The sequence below is a fragment of the Strongylocentrotus purpuratus genome, unplaced genomic scaffold (assembly GCF_000002235.5).
Source record: "Strongylocentrotus purpuratus isolate Spur 01 unplaced genomic scaffold, Spur_5.0 spur5_scaffold_19, whole genome shotgun sequence".
Classification (NCBI taxonomy): domain Eukaryota; kingdom Metazoa; phylum Echinodermata; class Echinoidea; order Camarodonta; family Strongylocentrotidae; genus Strongylocentrotus; species Strongylocentrotus purpuratus.
In genome coordinates, this window is record NW_022145604.1 from 29,023,440 (window position 1) to 29,046,780 (window position 23,341).

At 38.7% G+C, this 23,341-nt stretch overlaps 2 protein-coding genes, 1 long non-coding RNA gene and 1 other non-coding gene across 6 annotated transcripts; 3 read left to right on the plus strand and 1 right to left on the minus strand.

Moving 5' to 3' along the window:
* Window positions 1-3,174: 3,174 nt before the first annotated feature.
* On the minus strand, window positions 3,175-5,122 carry LOC115925865 (octopamine receptor beta-3R-like). The gene is made up of 2 exons (XM_030989892.1): window positions 4,008-5,122; window positions 3,175-3,328 (listed from the first exon to the last, which is right to left on the minus strand). The coding sequence occupies exons 1-2, from the start codon at window positions 5,120-5,122 to the stop codon at window positions 3,175-3,177; spliced, it is 1,269 nt and encodes a 422-aa protein (XP_030845752.1).
* A 4,171-nt stretch (window positions 5,123-9,293) lies between these two features.
* LOC588554 lies at window positions 9,294-13,232 on the plus strand. Its single transcript, XR_004065011.1, has 4 exons — window positions 9,294-9,378; window positions 11,285-11,428; window positions 11,756-11,917; window positions 12,206-13,232. It is a non-coding gene; the product is annotated as an uncharacterized LOC588554 (long non-coding RNA).
* A 2,198-nt stretch (window positions 13,233-15,430) lies between these two features.
* Window positions 15,431-15,503, plus strand: TRNAK-UUU. Its single transcript has one exon. It is a non-coding gene; the product is annotated as a tRNA-Lys (tRNA).
* On the plus strand, window positions 15,456-22,506 carry LOC105439058 (ELL-associated factor 2). Of its 3 annotated transcripts, XM_011667577.2 has the most exons (9): window positions 15,459-15,506; window positions 15,622-15,902; window positions 16,683-16,819; window positions 17,648-17,742; window positions 18,057-18,187; window positions 19,227-19,462; window positions 19,977-20,219; window positions 20,860-20,934; window positions 21,558-22,506. In XM_011667577.2, exons 3-9 carry the CDS (start codon window positions 16,702-16,704, stop codon window positions 21,605-21,607), a joined length of 948 nt encoding a protein of 315 aa, XP_011665879.1. In that variant the 5' UTR covers window positions 15,459-15,506; window positions 15,622-15,902; window positions 16,683-16,701; the 3' UTR covers window positions 21,608-22,506. The 3 variants fall into 3 exon arrangements, with proteins under 3 accessions (XP_011665878.1, XP_011665879.1, XP_030846666.1); XM_011667576.2 differs by having other exon boundaries at window positions 15,456-15,902; XM_030990806.1 differs by lacking the exons at window positions 15,459-15,506; window positions 15,622-15,902 and adding an exon at window positions 16,009-16,133.
* Window positions 22,507-23,341: the final 835 nt, after the last annotated feature.

The following is a 23,341-nucleotide window of genomic DNA, read 5'->3' on the forward strand; positions in this document are numbered from 1 at the left end:
TCTTATCATCGAAGTAGAACGATAAAACCAGCAATATTAGTATATTAGAATCGATTCGCGCACAAGAGTAGGATATATTCATCAAAACAATGAATTGCCATTCGTTTGTGAATCGAGTTGCTTTCATTTGATTCGTTTTTGTCTTATTATGGACTCTTATCTCAATATAAGGTTGAATAATGAATAAAGAAACATCATGAATATCATTTATCTTCGTTTTGATATCTTTTACTTTACCTTTATGTATTTAGTAATTTATATACGTAACTATTTACTCGTGAATATGCTTTAAAAAAAAAATTAAAAAAAATGTTGTCACTTCAAGGTACATTGATATATTTGACAAATGATTCACACACCAGTGAAAATGAACATTTAATTATATAATGCATTGAACATTATGCAGCTTATTTACGTATCAAATATCTTTCTTCACTTATCTGAAAATGGATATCCACTGGGCCATGCCCTGCCACCTGCTGTCATGGGTCACCTACGTCATGATTGCATTGTTCATTACTTCTGTGCCCGCACTTCGTTTGGTAATACTCATTTAAAATCCTTCATAATGACTTGAAGGCTGGGTTATACTAATCATATATATTAAAGTCGCAACCCTCATCTTCATAATGATTGTAACTCAGTTTTCGGACTTCCTTGTAAACTAAATCGGCCCAGCATAGCTGACACGGTGTCACTATGGATGTTATCACAATTATAACAATAACAATAATAATAATGAGTTGAATTTGAATTTATTAACAACATAACACAATGTTACAAATGTATTCTAGTGGGTTACAAAATAACAATGAAACAGTTGATGTCGTATACATATCCATACATGAGTTACAAAGAAAAAGAAAATGTCCATAGTTGAACCATTGTGTACCAAATTCATCATATCATGTCATATCAAACCTGTGAATTAGACATAACTTAACATGTTGCTGTAATTGAAATTCGCAGAGTTAACTGATTCAAATAAAGGATATTTTAAACTTAAAAACTTAAAATGTTGTTAAAGGGAGAACCAAAAGTTAGCACGAGTGCTAGTCGGGATTGGTTCTCCAAGTTTTCTAAAACTGTATGCAAAGTCATACTATATATTCACACTCAACAATTAAGCAGGAATATTTATTTTGACTTAATAGCATATTATTTGATCCTTATATATGATTTATCTCTGCTGAAGAGTTTAATCTGAGATTTTTACGAAATGATGATCTTGTTTTTCTTCTCTTATATTTATGGGCAAATTGTTCCACAGCTTTGCTTCAATGAATTAAATTGAAAAAAGTCCCATGTCTCGTACTACATTTAGGTACTAGTAATCGTAGCATTAAATGTTCTCTCCCTCTTGTTCTATACATGTGATTCATTAAATCAAAGTAATCCATTAACGAATGTGGTAAATGTCCTTTCTGCAGGTCATATACAAATGCTGATACTGAATGCTCCCCGGGTAATTGCCCTTGCCCTTGGTTGACCTTGTGGATGGGGGGATGGGTGTCCTAGGGGGTAATTTCAGGGGTGTGGGGATAATTGAGAATTTTGGATAAAAGTGGAATAAATCCTGTCATGTATAAACCCATTAACCACCTTGGTGGAGAGTGACATAATGTGAATTAATGTCTTGCCAAAATACATAAGTGCTGGGTTGCAGGATTCGAACCCTAAATCCCTGGATTGAGAGTCAAGTGATGAACCACTATACCACAAATCCTCCACATCTCCAAAAAAAGAGGTACATTTGTAATACTTGTAAGCAAAGAATTTTCACATTTGATTATTATCAGATATTTGCTCAAAACAGCATTACAAAAACCAATTAACCAAATCATGTCAAATTATTGCTATCGAAGATCTTTCGGAAAGTCATTCATGAGGCGTCTTACGTGTAGGTCGATCCTAATATGCGATTTTTTGGCTTGATTGGAGGTCATAACTACGCTTTTGATTGTATCAAATTATTGTTAGAAAAGACATCTATTCAGCCAAATTCAAAAGTCAGATGCACTGGTTATGTTAGCTGTAAAAACTTATTATGATATGGAAATTTCGTGAAAAAATGGTTTCATTTTACTAAATGATTCTGAGTGTCTTTGTTCAGTTTGCATGTTAGCTTAATATCTTATAAGTCGCTGTGCGGCCGAGGTTGTGTTTTAATATTAAGTTTATTGTTTGAATATGTGTATGACACGTCATGGAATAGTGCCTGTTTCGATCTTTTGTGATTTATTTAATGGTTATGTCGATTATTAAGAAAGGAACCCTGTGGAAGGGTAAATAGAGAGAAAAAATAATAACAGGACATTTCATGCAGATATTTGAAAGTTAGCACACAACAAAATGGCAAAATATATCTCCGAGAGGAAAAATTATCTTGTCTCGACGCGATTTCGAAAACTTGCATAATCATTCATTTTCCAGCTAAGCTCTCTCTCTCTCTCTCTCATCCCCTCGCTCTCTCCTACCTCCCCCTCTCTTGTCCTATCCTCTACCAGCCTCTACCCCCCATCTCTTCTTCCTCGCCCACTCCCATTATCTATCTATTTCCCGCACCAAGCACCTAGTTTAAACATTCCGTTTGCCTACTAAAGCTGACACACTGGCTGAGCTTGCATTATAATGTTTGTGCTTTCATGAATTGTTAATGTCTTTTAGCATAATAAATCGAAATCGACTCCCTCCAGTGAATTAGGCATCGGTGGTGGGCTCTATTTTCCCACGGTCATCATAGACATATCTATGCCAGAAATGTTTTAAAATATATACTTACTATAATTATGAAGTGTCTGCAGTCCCCCCCCCCCCCCCCCCAATCCGGTAACGGAGGGGCCGCATTCATGTTCCCAAAATGTCCGGTAAAGGGGTACTTTTCACGCAACAAAATCCGGCTCGTAACACACAAAATATCGGCCCGGATTGACTTTACACACCGGACTTATAGGGGGTGTTTTCAAAAGGAGGGAACGTGCATACTAGTACCCTAAATAACACTGAGAAGGGGGGGGGGGGACGGGAGTGCCTTGTGGAAACTGAAAAGTTACAAAGTTCATCATTTCCATTTTTATAAACCACACGCTGTGAAAGTAGATTCGAGCAGTATCAAACACCTAATACTGTTCAGAGGCACATACGAAACGCCTGCAAATCTGCATCTTGGGGCATCTACAAAATTGGTAAGATCAGGCGACTGCTTGACAAAGCCTCCACTGAAAGACTTGTCACGCCTTCTTCTCCTCCCATCTGGACTATTGCAACTCCCTCCTTGCTGGCCTGCCAATTTCTCATATATCTTCTCAGCGTATCTAAAATTAAGCAGCTAGATTGATCACATTAAGTAGGATACAATCATGACCATAATTCTATCCCCTGTTCTTTGCTCACTGGATTTTTTGGGTTAAAATATCTCTGCTGAAGCAAAAGCGTAGGCCGGATCACTTTTTTGATAAACATTATTTTGTTTTAATTCGTTGGTAGGTTTATAATTATGTCGTTGTATAAAGGCGCTATATTGTGCATGTTGGATATAATTAATATAATAATAATAATAATAATAATAATAATACATTTATAGAGCGCAGAAACTATCCAACATTAAGTATATATTCTACTGCGCTACAAGAGCTCCTGGTATGCTTAGATTTACAGTTAATTAAAAAGATGTGTTTTTTTGTTCCGATTTAAAGACATTTACAGGTGGTGATTTCCTGACTTCAAATGGCAAGTCATTCCAGACTTTTGGGGCTGCACAAGCAAATGCTCGATCACCTAGCGTTATTTTTGTTTTGAAAAATGAGATCTGCATTATTAGTTTGTTTGGCCTTTTGTCTGTCTGCTGTCGACCCATCGGTGTGGCTCCGGTAGAACATGATCAGGTGCATGAGCAGCATCTCCGCCGCATCGCTTTTAACTCATGTCGATACACCTTTAGGCGAAGAGAAAATAAGAGCGGGTTGACGCATGCATTCAGGTTTGCCAGGAATATCAGAAACTTATACCAAGACGAAAAGAAGTCAATCTTCACTCCAAGACTGTAAGACAAGAACATCCACTGATTAGGTGACCAGCAGATGAGATAGAGAAGGTACATGGCGAGGAGGACTCTAGTCGTATTGCGTCTCTGGAGCTTAGCCCCGTTTTTCACTGCTGGCGGTTTCTTCTGCGCGCTGCGGATGTGGCTCTTCGTAGTTGAGCACTTTGACTCCTCACCGGCTTCGATTTGTTCCTGAGACCTTGTACGATCTGTATTTGGAACTTGCAGATGTAAACGTGTCGTGTTTCCCGTCTCTACAACATTTTTGTTTTCACAGTCGATTGTTGCTGCACCAACTCTATACGCTTCAGGCTCCTCGCAGTGACCTCTGTTGTCTTGTCTTGCCGATGATCTGTCTGCCACGGATGTCTTAGGGATCTGAAAGATTACGGAGCGATGTAGCTGCCCAGTCCCTCGTTCTATTGCCACTTTATTCAGCTTGCGGAACTTGAGGATGATGGCTGCGAAGGAATATGTCATTATGCACACAGGAATGAAGTACTCCCAGAAAAATAATAATACAAGAATGATGCTGCCTTCAAAGTGGCACTGGCCGCCAGAAGCGTCATAATGAAGGATAACATTTAAAACTTGAAATACGGGGCCGAATACCCATGTTGAAGCTATGAAGAAGCCTAGAGCACGCTTCTTGAAGTTCCTTGAATACCAGATAGGATGGACCACAGCGAGGTAACGCTCAATGGAGAGCGCAACCATGTTGAAGGTTGATACGGTAAAGCATCCAAATACGAGGATTAACGAGTTCCAAAGATTGCAATAGATAATAGCTCCTAGAACTGTCTTCTCCGATGAACGTATACCCCCAATGTCGGACAGGGTGGCAGCCATGAGCAGGGCAGATGCAAGACAATCGACAACGGCTTGGTTGACGATGAGGAGATTGGTGTTGTTTCGAACAGAACGACGACAGAGAACAATCACGCTTGTCAAGTTTCCGAACACCCCAATGATTCCTATGAGGATTTGACATACTTGAGCCCAACTCACAGATTCATCCAGGTCTTCTTGCACCGTTGGGAAAACAGATTTATTATTGTTCAGAAGCAACGATTCTTTCATTTCACTAGACTCCATGCCTTACATCACATCATTCACGCCAACAAGTCTTAACATAATAGTAAAGCAGGGCTTACATCAGCAACCCATACCACCATTCATCGTTTCCATTATGGCACTCTCGCACGAAGTCATTCTCATCAATAAAATTATGATAAACCTATCGCAAATCAAACAACCGCTAATGGCGAAGGGCGAAATACTATGATTGTTTGGAGCGGCTCGAGGCACGACTTCTTAATCATATTTTTGTTTGCTTATTGTGGCAAGAAATGGCTACCGAAGTCTTACGTCTAGATTTCGTGCATGTTTTCCTCTAATAGGTGAGAGAAAAAACTGGCTAAAACTTGAGGAACATTGGAGTATACAGGCAAGAGATGGGGGTTTGGTCTACAGCGCCCCTCCCCCGACCCCCCCCCCTCATAAAAGCGTTTACGGAAAAGGGTGGAGCAGCCCAGGGGCGGATCCAGCCGGCGGCAAAGGAGGGTGCCAGGTGGAGGGGGCCCGTCTTCTTTTTTTCTTCAAAAAAGGTTAAAGTTACCTGTTTTGGGGACCAGGGGAGGACCCGGCCCCCCTGGATCCGCCACTGGAGTAGCCCTACGCCATTGATTGAAGGTCCACATTAGAATTGCAGCGCGATCATGTTCCGTGTCCAATCCAGGAGGGGTTTTAAATCCTATTCACTAACTTCTGGATACGTCACACCCTGTCACTCCCCAATTAGCCTTACTATGACACCACCGTTTGTCGGTAGTTTTTGTTGATGGGCTGCTCATGATGGATGACATGTTATATACCACTGGCGGACCACTGGCAACGTTGGAGAAGTTAAATCAATTAAGTGACCTTTTTGATACAGCTAATGGGTATGAATTTAATAGTCTCTTTAAAGGACAGTTTATCAGTTTCCGAAATGAAACATGTTATGAAGATGGTAAATTAAAATCACCGGAGCATGTCAATGGTATATGTTTGAATAAATATGATTTTTAGTTTCCTCTGGGGGCAATTCTATGCATAGTTTTAGGACACCTACCCCCTGGAAAACCACCCTTCGGATAACCACTCTCTAGGACAACTGCCCCTCGGACAACCACCCTCTAGGACGACTTTCTCCTGGACAATTATTACCCTCAAGGATGATTACCGCCCCCCATCTAACTTCCCCCTGGGACAACTACCCCCGGACCACAACCCTTAGACAACTACCCCATAAGACAGCTACCCCCGACCGATAATTACCCTAAGTGGTTATTGTCCGGGATAGTTGGGAGGTAGTTACCATAGGTGGTAGATGTCAAGGAGGTATATCCTAGAGGGCGGTTGCCTTAGAGGGTAGTAACTGTTGTCTGGGGGTAATTTCCTGGAGGATGGTTTTTCTAAGGGGTAGTTGTGTGGGTGGTAATTGTCCGCGGGGTAGTTTTCCTAGAGGTTGGTTGTCCTATAGGGGGTAGTTGTCTGGGGATAGTTGTCCGGGGGTAGTTTTCCTAGAGGGTGGTTGTCCTAGGGGGTAGTTGTCTGTGGGTAGTTGTCCGGGTTAGTTGTTCTAGGTGGTAGTCGTCCTAGGGGTTGTTGTCCTAGAGAGTGGTTATTCGGGGGTGGTGTATGTCCAGGGGTAGGTGTCACGACCAGGCGCGTACGCAGGATTTTTTCAAGGGGGGGGGGGGTGGGGGGGGTTTAACATTTATAAATCGGGCCGAAAATTTCGCAAGACTCAGCCAGCCGCTGAAAAGCGGGGAGGGGGGGGGGGGGGGGTGGGGGGTAAGAGGACACTTTTTTTTTTTTGGAAATGAAATTTGACATTTTGCTCCGCTAGGGGGGGGGGTAAGGTCATCTTTTTGAGTCAGCCATGGGATTAGGGTTAATAAAAAAATTAAAAATTTAATTTTTTTTTTAAATCCAAAAGGGGGGGGGAGGGGGTTTTAGGGGAATTTAGGGGGGGGGTTTTACACACAACAAAAAAATACCAAAGGGGGGTTTAACCCCCAAAAACCCCCCCCCCCCCCCCCCCCCCCCCCCCCCCCCCCACCCCCCCCCCCCCCCCCCCCCCCCCCCCCCCCCCCCCCCCCCCCCCCACCCCCCCCCCTGTGTACGCGCCTGGTCACGACTATGCATGACTGGTATCAGTAGGATATGCCCTTAACAACTTAACAATAGGAAATGTTGTTTTCACATAAAATACGACATGAAAACAATTCAGTGGTAATACAAATAAGTTTTCTTGACGTTCAGTATTTTTTGTTCACGCCAACTTTTGGACTAATGACATAGCTGTTACGCCCCCGCCACTCACGCAACTGAACAGACAGGTGACAATTTGAATTAGCTTTCATCAAAGAACGAACGTGCTCCGTTAAAAGGATGGCAGTATATTGGCTTCGATGCCTTACCATTAATATTCCTTGCAGATAGCGACAAGTATGACATTTTGCCTATGTAAATGGAAACTCAATCAGAAAAAGAAGGGAGAGACAAAACGATCGAAAGAGTGATTAATAATTTATAGACGTGTGACAAATAAAAAGAAGGGGGAGAGAGAGAGGGAGAGAGAGAGAGAGAGAGAGAGAGAGTAAGAAAGTGAGAGGGGGAAGAGGGAGAGAAAGAAAGTGTGAGAGAGAGAGAGAGAGAGAGAGAGAGAGAGAGATAGAGAGAGATTCATTTTCATGCTCAAGTTCATTTTATTCCAAACCACACAAAACATGATATAATCTTTTACATAAAAAAGAGACTGGTAATATAGCACATTAATCAACATATTAATATTGATTACATCATCAAATTAATGGTTTTTAGGACCCATGTAGAAGCTAAGTTTGTGAGCGGGGCCCTATAGTCAACAAATTACATACATTAACAACATAGCAAGGTAAATAAAGGAATGTAATGTAGATTCTATATATATATACAAGGGATGGAAAAAAAACTAAGCTACAGAATATAGAGCACAAAAAGTGATCACACACACACACGCGCGCACACACACAGCAAACACACTGATGAGTAGGTCCTTAGTGGTCAAAAAGCGTTTGAGAATGAAAAATTATTAAATTATGTCAGTCTTCCAAGTAGTTATGTTTTAGATAACCTTCTAAACCTAGAAAGATTTTATATCATCAGGCAACTGTTCCATTTTCATTATGCAAGAGATCAGAGTGATATTGTGACTTAATTAATTAATATGTTCCTATTGACATTACTGTTTACTAGGTTAATGCTTATTTTGCAAACAAGTATTATTTTTGTAACTGTTCTGTATAAATGTTATAAACGATGTACATAATTATGTTCATTCAGGGCCCCATGGAAGACCACTACTTGTTGGTGAATGGGCTACCCTGTCAAAAGATTAGAAATAAATAAATAAATAAATAAATAAATATTTGTTCTTGCAAAAGGTTGATAAATAAGACCCCTTTGACGTGTATTATAATTATAAATTTGTGAATTTTGACGGAATAAATCTTTTAACGTACATTCATGAGGCATAAACTGCCCAGCAAACACAAAACGTTTTTAGAACGTTTACAGAACGTTCTTATCAGGTTCCGTACGTCTTCGTCCATATTAACCGTTTAAAAAACGTTTATATAACGTCTAAGTTGGGACTTTACATTCGCTGCGGAGCTAGATCTTTTGAAGACGTTCAGAAAACGTTTTTTGGACGTTACAAATTAAACGTTCTTGGATAGGTCCTGTAAAACGTTTACAGAATGTTTTATTCAGACGTATTTTGTTGAATTTATTTTTATGTCCAAATAAATATTTCTTAAAAAATACCAGCTGGCGAAATTAGGCCACATGCATACGCATGGGGGGGGGGGGGGGGGGTCGAGGTATGTCAAACTGATGCACTCCTGTGGCGTAGCGATGTAGGGAGGCACGTGCCCCCAATAATTTTGAGGGAAAAAAAATAGAAAACATAAGGTGAAATTATTTGAAGAAAAAAAGAAATATATAAGGAGTGACCCCTCCCCCTCACATAATGTTTGTGCCCCCCCCCCCCCCCCCCCCCCAGCCCAATCAGTCCGACCGCGCTACATCATTTATTATGCTCCATTCAACCACGTGTATACAAAGTGCGTACGCACCGTATATAATAGTACCAATGTATAGGTCAGTGAATCGTATCCAGCGCGGCCGGTGCGGCGCGCTCGCTCCACCAGAGCTTGCCGCGCGCGTGTTTTAAACTGACTGACGAGTTGACTGCTTGATGACGTGACTTCGAGATTTCAAATAATCTGTTAGACTGCGACACCGAGGTAAGCGTTATTTTAACATTTTGATATCTGTAAGGAATTTAAGCTTTGTTTGATTGATTTTGAAGCATGTAAAATGAAATAAAATATTGATTATTTGCATTAAAACTAAAAGTACGGCAGACTCTATGTTGCATGTGCAGGCCGTTGAAACTTTCATTGCATTGACTGGTATGGTAATTGGGTAGGCTAGGGTATGTGCACACATAACTCCAGGAAGCTCCGATGCCGAACGGCGTCGGAGCTTCTTGGAGTTAGTGCATACATAGCTGCGAGTTAGTGCATACATAGCTGCATTACTATCCTGGTTGTGTGTATTAAAAGCTGTGCTATTGATACTCAACATTTCAAACACCACTGTACAAAACTCTTTCACTAAAAATCGGTACTTTAGTGACAATTGATGACACCTAGACTTTAAATAGCAGTAGTCTAGTCTAATAAAATACAATTTGTTCAACTTACCGATGTTATTTTGTTAGAAAGAACAATTTAGAAATTCAAATTGTTTGTCTAGATCTAGAGTAAAGTACCCGGTTTTCGGCCACTTAAGACAAAATCCTATTTATTGGACTCTTTACTTCCTATTTATTATCATTTCTTGTTCAAATCATGAAGCAAATATTATTATTATTTAAACAAAAAAAGATTCCCAAAAAAAAATCACGAATTGCCATGACAATATTCATTTCAATTTTCACTGTTTTGGAGCCGGTTATCGGCCGAGCGTTTCAGTTTACGGCCGCATGTACAAAGTCAATAGGAAGCGCTCGCGCGCGCCGTGCGTTTCTGCGCTGATGTATAGCAAAAGCGGGCGGAGCAGGTATCCCACGCCGGAGCTCCCGGGTGCTCGCCTGGCCGAATACAGGCACAGCGGTGATCGGAAGTTGGAATCTGAATTAGACAGACATATCGTGTGTGCGTCGCGGTGTGCGGCTGCATTGATTTAATACATGCGATGAGATACTTTTGAGCTTGCGACCAGCACAAAATCGGGCTCTATATCTGAAAAATACTTGAAATAAAGCTCATTTTATGGTACCCATATTTCTTACATACACGCGTAAGAAACTCGATTTTTCAGATTTGGGTAGCGGGACCGCCGATTACATCGCTAAAATGTGATATTTTAGGATATATTTTTCATTGCAAATGTGGTTCTTCAGTGACACTGGCATGATATGGTATGTGTGGGATATGTGTTATGCTATTATGCGATGTATTTTAAAGTGATTTTACCATGTATCCAACCAATTGGCCGAAAACCGGAGCTGACCGATTACCGGGTACTTTACTCTACTGTCAAAATTTGCTTACAGCCGCATCGGCATGATTGTATTATGTGTGTATTGACTATTCCTTTTGAGCAAATGCTGCCTAAAAGTATTAACACGTGCTAGAGGTCAATACGCATAATAGCATGGACTTTTTGCTGGAGTGGGTATGTGCGCATGGCTCGTTACATTACATGGTAATCGGATGATTAAAACAGTTGAGTTGTTAACTTTGCTGTCTGGAAAAATCGTGGAAAGTTCCCATCGGGATTTAAAATGCTATTTCGTGAAGAAAATAAGTCCCTCGACTACCAGCTCATTTCGCGACTTATTTACTCTTCCCTCAATAGCATTTAAAATCCCAGTGGAACATTCCATGCTTTTCCCTCCACCACCATTTAGCAACTTTATATTATCCCACCCCCTATTACAACAGGCTCCCCAAACCACCTTTTTTGTATGGAAATTGTTTTTTTAGAAATATCGCGACCTAGATCTATAGGCCTATCTTGTTCTCAATTTCGTCTCTTTAAAAAAAATCTTTTTAGTTCAGATGACACATTATTTAAAGAAATTAATTTCCAATAACGTAGATTAATAACTTAAGGATTGATTTGTTTTATTTTTACATACAGGCAACTATGTGAAAGCGCAAAAGCATCGCCAGGAAGGCAGAGGACACGTCAAACCTGGTATCGGAAGATGATGCTGTGTAGAAGCGAAAGAGACGTCTTCCCAGAGATTTAGCAAATCTTCTAGTGATTCCGGAATTGACGCTGGTAAGTATTTGTCTCTTGATGGTTGGTAGTGCTTGGTTCGGCCAGAGACGTATAATTTACATCTTATTTCTTGTTTTCTTCAAAATCCGACAGATGAAAACCTAATATAATTTATTTGGGATAGCTAGACCTGCTTTGTGTCCCAGCCATGCAAAATGATGATTAATAGATGTGGCACCATTCTGGCAAAACTGGAAATTAATTTGTAATCTAGGCATAAATTTCGGACAAGAAGTTTGCATTACCCAAAAGTTTGTTCAGTTTATGAGAATTCTTGTCGTGTCTTGATATCCCTTTTAACATCTGCAATGTGTCTCTACTTTTCAGATCTTGAATCGGTTAGGACCAAAGAAAACAACATGTACGCGGAGGAACGATTAAGGCTGTGGCAGCAGAGGTACCAATGCCGAAACTGAATGCGAAGTCCAAGTCCACATCACATTTTTCAGTTCCAACCCACAACTCCAGCAAGGGCTCGGGCTTCGGAAAGTAAGTTTTTTTCAGAAATTCAGATAGCATTTCACAAACGAAAGTTTCTGAGGCATGGGTATAGTTTTCTTACAGAAGAGTCGCTTTTAAATCCTTACAGTATGTATACTTTGTTGGAAGCGCTGCACAGGTGTCGTCTTTGAAGCTGGGTGATATATTCCTGAAGTGACTAAATTTTTCAGCTATCAAACATATCTCGCCAAAATATCCTATTAATTTGCTGTCAAACTTTTTAATGACTTGAACTGTTATTATAATGTATTTTATGTGTCTGTTTTTTCTTCTCAGGCAATTTTCAAGTGCAGGTACTGTGTACGCTGCAGAGGCTGGAGGAAGGGCAGCAGCAGCTGAAGCAGTTGGTACAAAAACTGCTTTTGTCCAAATCGAGAGCGGCCGTTGATGTGGAAGACCTGAGGGAGCCGTTTACCAAACCAGTGAACACCAAATTTTCATTCAAGGTAGATTAAGATACCTTCATTCAGGGGCAATGCAAAAATCCTAAAACTCGTATTGAAACCAAATTTGACCATTTCAGCTAATAATGGAGAAACTTTATCAGCGACATAACAGTTTTGTTGGTGCATCTTTTTTAATTTAATTGCCATCATCTTGTTGAGAATGCAAGACAAAGTTGTATAGGTCTGTAAATTTACTACTTTTTGTAAGGATGCTGAAACCGATGGCCCGAATTCACAAAGGAGGTTTGAGCTCAAACCTTGGTTTTCGTACGTCATATGACGCGTTTTACGCGTTTTTTACAAACCTGGTTTGTAAAGAACAAAAGGAGGTTTGGCGAAACAAAAGGAGGTTTGAGCTCAAACCTTGGTCTGAGCTCAAACCTTGCTTTGTGAATTCGGGCCAATGTGTGTGCTGCCAAACTCTCTTATAACCTTGTCTTCTATATTCATAGACCCTTAAATTTGAGTATTTATATTTGCCTGTTAATAATTCATATCAACTCAATTCTATCAGTTTATTGTAAAAAGCTTTTTGTAGATTGTTCATGTGTTTTGTGTTGATTTTATATTTGAAGTAAGATGCAAGGCTTCTGGGAAATCTTAACCTGCCCACTAAATCTTTGGTCGATCAAAAGGACAATTTTTTACTGGGATTTAAAGGGGAAATCTACCCTAGAAATTTCACTGCTTCAATCAAAGGAGACAAATTTGAACAAAATTAAAAATAAGAAATGGGCAAAACTCGGTAAGGAAACTACTCTTTTTTTTACATTTTCTAGTAAATTACTCCCGGCTATTCAAATTGACAATGCTGATGACATCTTGAGTAGCTCTAAATTCACTTTGTGCACAAAATTTCACATTTTCTAACCCCCCATAGTCAAAGCATGTTGTGTAGAAAGCTACTCGTCATTAGTAATCTGAACATACTCTGATTAAAAGCTGTGGAAATGTGTAACTTTAAGGAAAATTTAGAAAATATGAAATTTTGAGTACAAAGTTGATGGATAGCTACTCACAGTGGTGTCATCAGTGTTGCCAATTTGTAAAGCTGAAACGAGTGTAGTTTCCTTGTTTTTTTTGGCCGTACTTTCACTTGAAATGTGACTTCTCAAAATAGTCACATTTTTATCACTTGTAGAAGTTGATGAGAAAGTAAATACATGTACTCTTTGAATAGTTATAATTTGCACCGGATGATGAAGCTAATCCTGGGTGGAGGCACATAGCTAAATCGGTTATTCACATGTATTTAATGATAATTTGTGACATTTTGTTAAAAGGTTCTGGTGAATTTGATATAGTACACAAAAAATTCAATCCACTATTTGGTTTTACAAAGATCAAGACTTATTATAGAAAGATTTCTTAATCATTTGCTGGGGCATCGTTTTGGCATGAATTGCCAGGTTCTGTAAATAACTCAAATTGCTTTTATAAAGTGTGTTACCAAAGTTGCTATATGTGTGCTGCCAAATTATTGACACTATTCAAAGTATTCATTTTATCTTGCCTTGTTTATTCATAGAGACATAGACCCGTGAATTATATGAGTATTCATATTTGCCAGTTAATGAGGCATATCTTCAACTCATCTATCATTTTCTTATGTTTTATTTTTTAGATTGTTCATGTGTTATGTATCTATAGTTTTAAAGGGATAGTTTAGTATTGGTCAAACTTAACTTTAAAACCAAAACCTGCACCATCACGGTGCAAAGTAATAATTACAAACGGCCAAGTAAAGCCCCTGTTATTATTCAAAATGACCCGTTACTTTCAGTTTCTGCATTTAATGTTTGTTAAAATAATAATTAAATAAATATCTATATCAATTGCTTTTTAAAGAACTGTTCAGATTTGTTTTCTTCAAAGTAGTCTTCAAGCATTTTTAATATTTTGAATACAAATATATTTATGGATATTTCAGCCGTTTATGAATCGATATTGATCAAATAACAATTTATTCTGAATATTAGAATTGTATGTTCTTTCGGGGGCACTTCGGGAAATACCAATACTCTTTTTCAAATATACATGATGTACTGTATTGCCAAGCCTTTGTACATATTTTGTAAATATGTTTGATAATAAATTCATAAAATCAATCAAATACATGTGTGACCTAGCGTTTATTAAAAATTCACTGTATATTGGACGTTCTCAAAAGTTTTTCTGAACGTTCTTAAAACGTTTCCAGGACATTCTAGACGTTCTTAAAAGGTTTTCTGAACGTTCTCAAAACGTTTCCAGGACGTTCTAGACGTTCGTAAAAGGTTTTCTAAACGTTTTCAAAACGTTTCCAGTACATTCTACACGTTCTTAAAAGGTTCTCTTGGACGTTATAGACGTTCTTTAAACGTCCTGGAAACGTTCGAGACGTTTTTAAAAGGTTTTCCGGACGTTTTTAAGGTTCTTAAAACGTTCTTAAAACGTCCCAAACGTTCCGACAGGTTTTCTGTAGGTCCTTTCACTTGAAAGCAAATCTATAAAAGGTTTTTTATTGGTTCTAAAAACGTTTAGAAAACGTTCAAAAAACGTCCAGTTGGAACGTTCCAAAAGACGTCCAAAACCTACCACAAATGGACGTCTTTAGAACGTTTTCACAAAACGTTTAGGAAACCAATTTGGAACCTTTTTAGAACGTTCAGAAAACGTCCGATGTTAGTTGGGTGAAGTTTAAACATAAACAAGTATATACGCAATTGAACGACACAAGTCCACTTACAGAGGGTAAGAGCACATTTAATCAACAATATAACCATTGACAAGATAACATTAAAAAAAACATTTAACCTTTCCCCCCCCCCCCCCCCCCCCCCCCCCCCCCCCCCCCCCCCCCCCCCCCCCCCCCCCCAAAAAAAAATAGGGGGGGAATTGTGGCTTTGTGTATGTATATAGCACCAGGAAAAGAATATTTTATACACACATACACACCATCAAGACAAATCGGTATTAACCGGAGCTCTATGGGGAGCACTCAACTCCCTGCTAACTAGCCTAGCGGTGAATGAATACGGAATATATACCAACATTTTCCCTCTCTATCGCCGAAGCCCGGTTAGCTCAGTCGGTAGAGCATCTGACTTTTAATCAGAGGGTCGCGGGTTCAAGTCCCTCATCGGGCGAGAGTATACTTTTTTGCATTTGTTATAAATTCCTTTTTTTTTTTCTTTCATGAATACCAACAACATTGTATCTTTTATTTTGTTTAATCCTGAATTTCTTTTTGCTTTTATTCTGGAGGAAACGAGATTTCTGTACTTGTTTGTCCATACGGAAACGACATAAGAAGCGCGTCAAGCTACATTACAGTCCCACATGCTGATATTCCTGTGAGCTATATGCTAATGGTGTACCAACCAAGCAAGTGACGTGCTGTCGACGTGGACATGCTCCTTATGGCTTTTAATTTTAAAAGTCTTTGAATGTGTTCAAGAATTCTGAATAAATAGTATAAAAACACGATAACTTGGCTTGGAAATCAACAGGAAACAGAGCAAACAGTGTCTATTTCATCGTCGTAGGTAAGTATTTCAACTTGTTATATCATCAAACTTGTCAACACAACAGTCAACAGTCAATACGCATTCATCATTGCCATTTCAAAAAGACATTAGTAATCATGCAGTACTAATGGCGGCGGCTACTAATGCTCTGCTGGAGTGATTAAACTAAGACTTAACTAGCTTGTTCCTTAAAATATAAATCTTTTACTAGGTAGCTGTTCATGATTTAAATTTACTAACTGGTACTGTGTAAGTACGAGAATCATTTTGACCACTTTGCTCTAAAGTTTTTCCTGGTGCACTGTGACTGTGAGAAAAGGTCGAGAACAAGTGTCAATGAAAAAAATTATTGTTTTTATCTTAAAACCAATTTATGTACACTGTATAGATCTAGACTACAACAAAAAGTATACTATATTCTGCACATAAGGCCTATATGCCTTACAATGTAGATCTAGATGGTAGTTGTAATACATTGTTTATTGGATTTTTGAATTTTGTTGATTTGATTGAATATTGATGTGTGTGTGTATTTTTGACATATAATTTCAATCATTAATGATTAACTGTGACATGTATATTGTAATGGATATTTAAATTTATATTGGTATTCATGTTGATGATCAAAGTTTCAGGACTCAAAACAACTTTTTGATGGGGGGGGGGGGGGGGGGTGAACGTGAACGTACCCTGGGTATACTAGGCAACGAATTGCATAGTTGTATTCAGTTGATGAGTCTACCAGTGTTTCAGTATAACTTTGACAATGGACAGTTCTTATTTCTTTTCAATCTGCAGACCATATCTGAGCATCATCATGGCAAAAAGCGACAGAGATCAACAAGCAGGTCAGATTTTTGGGAGCAGACAACATGAGCTGAAACTTGGCAAAAGCTTTCAAGAAGACAACAGCTGTGGATTCCATACCATAAGATGTGAGACATAAACAATGTGTGAATCATCATATTTTTGTCTCATATGATTGCCTTCTTCGGTTGTAATTTCCACCTAGTCCTAACCTATTTCTTTTGTTTTTATTAGTTTTATGTGTTATGCATGTTAAAATGTGTCGAGTTTGAATAGTTTGATCTAGGTTGTTTCAGGCACTTGTGATGTAAAATAATGAGGAAAATCTTCTTTTCCCGTCTTCTTCTTCGTCGTCTTCTTTTCCTTCTTTGTCTTCTTCTTTTCCTTCTTTGTCTTCTTCTTTTTCTTCTTTTTCTTCTTCTTTTCCTTCTTTGTCTTCTTCTTTTTCTTCTTTGTCTTCTTCTTTTTCTTCTTTTTCTTCTTCTTCTTATGCTTCTTCTTCTTCTTCTTCTTTTGTTTACCTTTTCAAAATTTAAATTAAGATGCCTTTAAAATATAAGATTGCCCAGTCTTTTAAAGGCACACTGTCCTACTTGTAGCTACTTGCTCCCTCTATATAGAAAACTTCCCAAATCGGTGCCTGTTGGTCCCCCATGATCCTCTTTTTCTTATGTTAAATGAGAGCTGAGTTAATGAGATAGCCACCTGTCACAGTGACCTCGCTGGCTCGCTGTGTGGTCTAATCCCTTCTGGCTGAAGTAGTAAAGCCTACCTTTAAACAGTTTTTACTTATTAAAACTCTTTATTTAAGATCTCTGTAATATTGAAATTTCCAGAGATCTTTTATCTAGCTTTTTCAGAGCTATTCACTTACCACACTCAGACATATTTTATTGTTTCTCTTTTACTATATTATTTTACAACATTCTTTGCTCATCTACCCTTTCTCCTGTTAGATGACTTCAAGCCAGCATCAGTAGATTATTCAAGAGAGGCTGCACTAGATGTGGGAGAAAGCAATGAAGTCAACATTACATTCCCAAATGCAGAGGTTAGGGTTTTCAGTGTAAAACATCTTTGTTGTTGTTGTTGTTGCTGTGTATTTTTAAGTTTGCAGTTGTACAATGAATTATTTTATTTTTTGCATTTAATTTGTTTTTGCTTTGTAATATTTCTTCAGGGCCCCATTTCACAAAACTTGTCATCAGTGACAAATGACAATTTTTGTTATAAGCTACTGAAATCCTTGCTTCTGATTGGTTATCAGCACATTTGTCACTCATTTTTGTCATTTGTCATTGAAAAAAGGCTTTGTGAAACGGTATAAAACCGGTATGCAAATTCTGATACTTTTTTTTCTTCTAGAACAAGGGTAGTACAGTATTTGGTGGATCTAAGAAACCATATCAGAAGGAATGCGTGCTGATCTTTGATCATCGGACTGGAGAGTTTACACTTGAACGCCTCAGCTGTAACATTCAGGTCAAGAGACTGAGGTGAGTTTCAAATCTTGATGTGTCCTGAGGCTGAGATAGTAGGGACTTTTAGATTTGCACGTCGACATAGTGGACTGCTACGTGTGGCGTCCTTTTAAGGCAGTGACTTCCTTTTAAGGCACTGCCAGTGCTTTAAAAGGAGGTCACACGTAGCAGTCCACTATGTCAAAGGGCAAATCTACAAGTCCCTAGGAGTAAGCGTAAATATATTCTGTATTCCTTTACGGGGAATTCCATAAATTAAGGACCCACTTTGTGACATTTTTGGTGTCCCACTTACATATTACAGGAACCCACACGTATTTGTGGCTCTGAGTAAAGACTTAAATAGTGGAGTAAACAGTTTTCTTTATAATTGAAAGTGTTTTTGTGACCCTCAATATATTCACATTGTCATATAAGGGCAATCCAACCTTTGCAATTAAATTGTATGAAAGCAAAAAAACAAGAGAAACAGATTGTTGAAAGTTTGAAATAATTCTGACCAATGATAAGAGAGTTGTGAATGTTTGAAATATGCGAATCTCAAGTTGGCAATTTGGTCAGTGGAGAGTGACATAGACACGGACATAGCTACCCTATTTATTGAGTTAAAAAATATCATTAATTTCTGTTTTTTCTCCTAAGTGCCTTCTCCCTTGGGTCAGTAGTAAGCAGTATTTTTCATGGATAGCATTGTATTGTTTTAGAGTCCTCTAAAAGAAAAGAGTCTACTGAGTCAAAATACATTTTTTAAATTTAAATTTAAATCATTTTGTATATTGAAACAAACAGGACAGTTGTTTGACAACACTAAGACACTACGTCTTAGTAACTTTATAATAACCTACAGTGTATTCATCCAATTTGAAGAGTCCATACGCGTAGTGACTACAACTTTCAAACATTCATTACTTTCTAATTTTTGCCCGATATGCTCAAACTTTCACCAGTCTGTTGCTCTAATTTTTCTGCTTGAAATTTCCTTAAAATTTATGATATTGTCTTGGATGGTATCACTTGAATTCTCACTTCTTATGTCTTTGTGTTTGTATTCAAGACAAGAGGGAACAAGCAAAGCCCAGAAGCCTCCTAAAGGCCAACAAGCGTCGGGCTCCAAGAGCTCGCCCAACCCTCGATCAAGCAGCCAAGCATCCTCAAAAAGCTCCCCTAACCCTCGATCAAGCAGCCAAGCGTCCGGCTCCAAGAGTTCTCCCAACCCTCGATCAAACAGCCAAGGCAACAAGAAGAAAGACACTCCTCTCAACTCACCGGCTCAACAAGCTGAAAGAAGAGGTAATTGGTGTCATTATACTTCCAATTTCATAGATACATTGTAAACCTAGTTAATTCAATTCAAATTATTCTAATATTGACTGCTTATGTTTCAGGTCACAGTTGAAAGTATTCTTGGTTAATCTCGAGACTGCAATATGCCCCTTGACTTTGTCTCATGTCTCGGTATAATTTTGATATCCTCTTGGGCAATAGTTTTAACCATTTTAACCCTGCCCCTTGAAGAAGTCAGTATTTGTAGAATGCGTAAGCTAAAATTTCAAGTATATTAGACTTTTCATAAATTCTACATCAGGAACAAGAAATCTCCTTGATAATAGATAATATGATACATTTTGAATCAACATTTCATGCCTTTTAAAATAATTTTTACAAAATATTTTAAAGGATGCTAATGGCTTCCCATAATTGTTAAGTCCAACTTAGAGATAACTTGAACTTAGGATCTTTGTGAAACACTCCCCATGACTTGTATCAATCCTATGTATTATCCCTCAATATTTTTCTGATGCAGTTGAAAGGTCACCAGCACCCCAGCCGTCCCCTCTCGCCGCTTCCGAGCCTTCCCCTGCCCCACCCAGTGTACCTAGCGTCGTGGACAGAGAGGCAGACTCGTCGGACAGCTACATGTCGGCCAGTGATAGTGATGACGATAGCAGTAGTAGCAGTGGAAGCAGTTCAAGCGACAATGATGAGGATGATGATGACGGTGACAGGGATGCAGGAGCTAGGAGGATTGAACAAGCAACAGAGAGAGGTAGCCTTGATAAAGCCAGTCCATTTCGTATGGGGGGGGGGGGGTAGTTTTTGGACTAAGTAGAGGTGTCATGGTTGAGTGCATATGTCACCGGACTGTGGATCACAAGGACCGTGGTTCAAATACCGCCGCGGCACTAATGTCCTTTGGCAAGACATTGATCTACATTTGCCACTCTCCACCCAGGTGTTAAATGGTTAACCGGTAGGATGCGAAAGTTAATGTGGTTAGTAAAAAATGACGCCTGGCTGGAATGCTCCCCAGGGAGTGAAGAATATTCATATATTGTATCAGGTTAGCCTGAATTCGATGACCGGGTAATAATATATATACCTGTAAACCGCTTTGAGAGGGCCTGTGGTCCTAAAATGAGCTATATAAGAACAAACTATTATTATTATATTATCATTAACTAGTCTTCAAAATATGTTCCTACGATTTTAGATTATTATTAATTTTATCAAGAAACCAGATACTGCACCTGATACCTTATGTCCATGAGTGTTCTCATTGAGACAACTGGCTGCCCAGCAAGCCTTTGATAAAGCAGTGTGACTGGGAATAGGGGTTTATTATAGACCTGAAATTCATATCTGTCTGGTGTATTCTCACTATCAATCTTATTTTTCTTTTGCTCCAGTTTCCAGTAAATTGTCACCAGCCCAGCCAAGTCCAGTGTCAAGACTACTGAACGTCAGCCCTTTATTAACTCTCAGTAAGTATCTTAATGATTGTATGTTGTCCCTTCGGGTTCTCAGGTGGAGAGCTACATGTACCTTAACTGTTATTTTCATTCATATTAAAGAATAAAGAATGTAGCCAACACCAATCATGTATTCAAGTCGCTTGTTCATACTTTAAGTTTTTTCACCGTGCCTGGCCTTGCACTTGCACGAGATACATGTAGGTTTGCTACCATGGTTAACAATGAATTTGAGTTCTGGTCATACGATTGCATAATTGTGAAAGAAACGTTGTGGAATCGATCAGAAAAGGATGATCATCTAACATATAAGTATTGGTGTGTACTGCAAGGTTCTGGAATCATCAAAATGATAAAAAATTTGGCCCAGTCTTGGTAAAGTTACAAGCACTGTACACTCTACACGAACAACATGTGGCATACAAATCTGTCCCAATTTTGTATGATTATACATGCCATATTCAGAATACTAAGGCATTTGAAGAGCTATGCTTTTGAGGCAACATATTTTATCTGATGTTCTACCACACTTGTATGATACAATGATAATGCTCACAAATTATTTTTCACCTCTTCCAAGAACTCAACCTTCTCTTTAAACTGACTGTTTGTCATCTCACTCTTTGTTTCTGCAGGTGAGGATCTTCAGCTGAGTGAATCTGGTAGTGACAGTGATAGTGACTGATCCAGGGAGTATATCAGAGATCTATCCGCTTCCATTATATGTGCAATTATTTTCTTACTCATTTAACCATTAATAAGTATCTTGTAAGGCTCATCTATACATGAGGCAGTAAAAGACAGCATTTTTTTTTTTAATTGTGACTTACCGGTAGACGTAAATGCTTAAAGATTACACACAACGTGAGGCTGTGCACAGGAGGTAGCCAATGGCAGACCTGTATTCAAGTCACATGTTTATGTCTTCTTCTTATTATTGAATTCCTCCGCTTGGCAAAGAGCCATGCATGAGCACGGGTTATCGGGAAACAGCAGCACTGTCTTATCATCCCAACTTGCCATTTACTTACAATGAAAAATAAAGGAATTTCCTGTGTCATGCGTGAACAAGTCGGTAGATATATACAAATGTACATTATTTTAAATGAAGTATAAGTGGTACATTTCATTTGGGAGACTGTGAATTGTAAGTTTTCAGGGTTACACCATGTAATTCTTTCAAAGGAATGAGATCCCTGGAAAGGCTTGTGATCTCCACTACTAAAGAGCTCTTGGCTATTAATGTTGCGATCAGTATACTCTGATCGTCTTCAGGAGAATGGCTTTTGAGAACATTTAGAACTAATAGCTCTTAGCAGAGCTCTCCAGCCCTTTTCAGGGCTTTAGTCCCCTTTAAAGAATGACATGGTGTAACCCTGAAACTTTACTTACAACTTAAATATACATTGTTATCAAATGACCTGAAGCATGTCCTGCAGTGCTGCTCCTGTTTGGCCAATAGGTAGGTTTATATTGCTTATTTACAAACATATTAATGTCATTGACTCTGTGGTCCAAACATTGTCAGGTTAGTAGTGGATACCAAAATGGATTTTAAACTGATTGTTTTCTTAACTTTTTTTTTTTAATTACCTAAAGGGCATGAGGGAAGAGATCTAGTCACTCTGAACTTTTGCAAAGGGGTTAGTCAAAGATTTCAGGGCAATATGGCCCCAAGTCTTGCACATTATTTGATTTAGGACACTTCTGCAGGATGCATTATTGCTACAGTCCAACAGACGGGATTGTTGTAGTATGTAGAGTATTTATCCTCGGTGGATTTTTCCCTCCACAGCTCTGAGACAACCAATTAAAGGGATAGTTGAGTTCTGTTTTCAGATCGAAAATGCCTTCAAAGTGCATGGTTATTGCTCTTATTCTTATCTATGACATTTCTAGTGACCTTTTAAGACCTAAAATTGCTAAGAAGGTAATTTTAGACCCCAAAATGTTTGAAATTTAGGCAATATGATCATACCAATTCAGCTCCACTTTTAAAAAAATATGGTGACCGTTAATTAATTAATTGATAATAACAATACATGGGCCAGCTGATTGTGCGTAATATAACCAACACGAAATAGCCAACAAAAAAGCCAACATCGGCGTTGGCTGAAATAAAACGTAAAAGGCGCTATTTTGTTTTTTCAACGGCTTTCAACGGCTGGTTCAAAATATCTAATATTTGTGGTGGTACACAAGTATTAGAAATCGTTATATTTATGGATATTTCAGCCGTCTCTGACCTGATTTTGATCAAAGAAATATGATTTTGTCATTTATATTGTATGTTCTTTCAAATTTGACGGTCAGTTTTCCATTGTCTCACAAAAAAATCATTTTGTGTAGCGCCCTCTGCAACAGAACTCAACTATCCCTTTAATCCAGAATATATAAGGTTGAAGATAGTCGAATAATT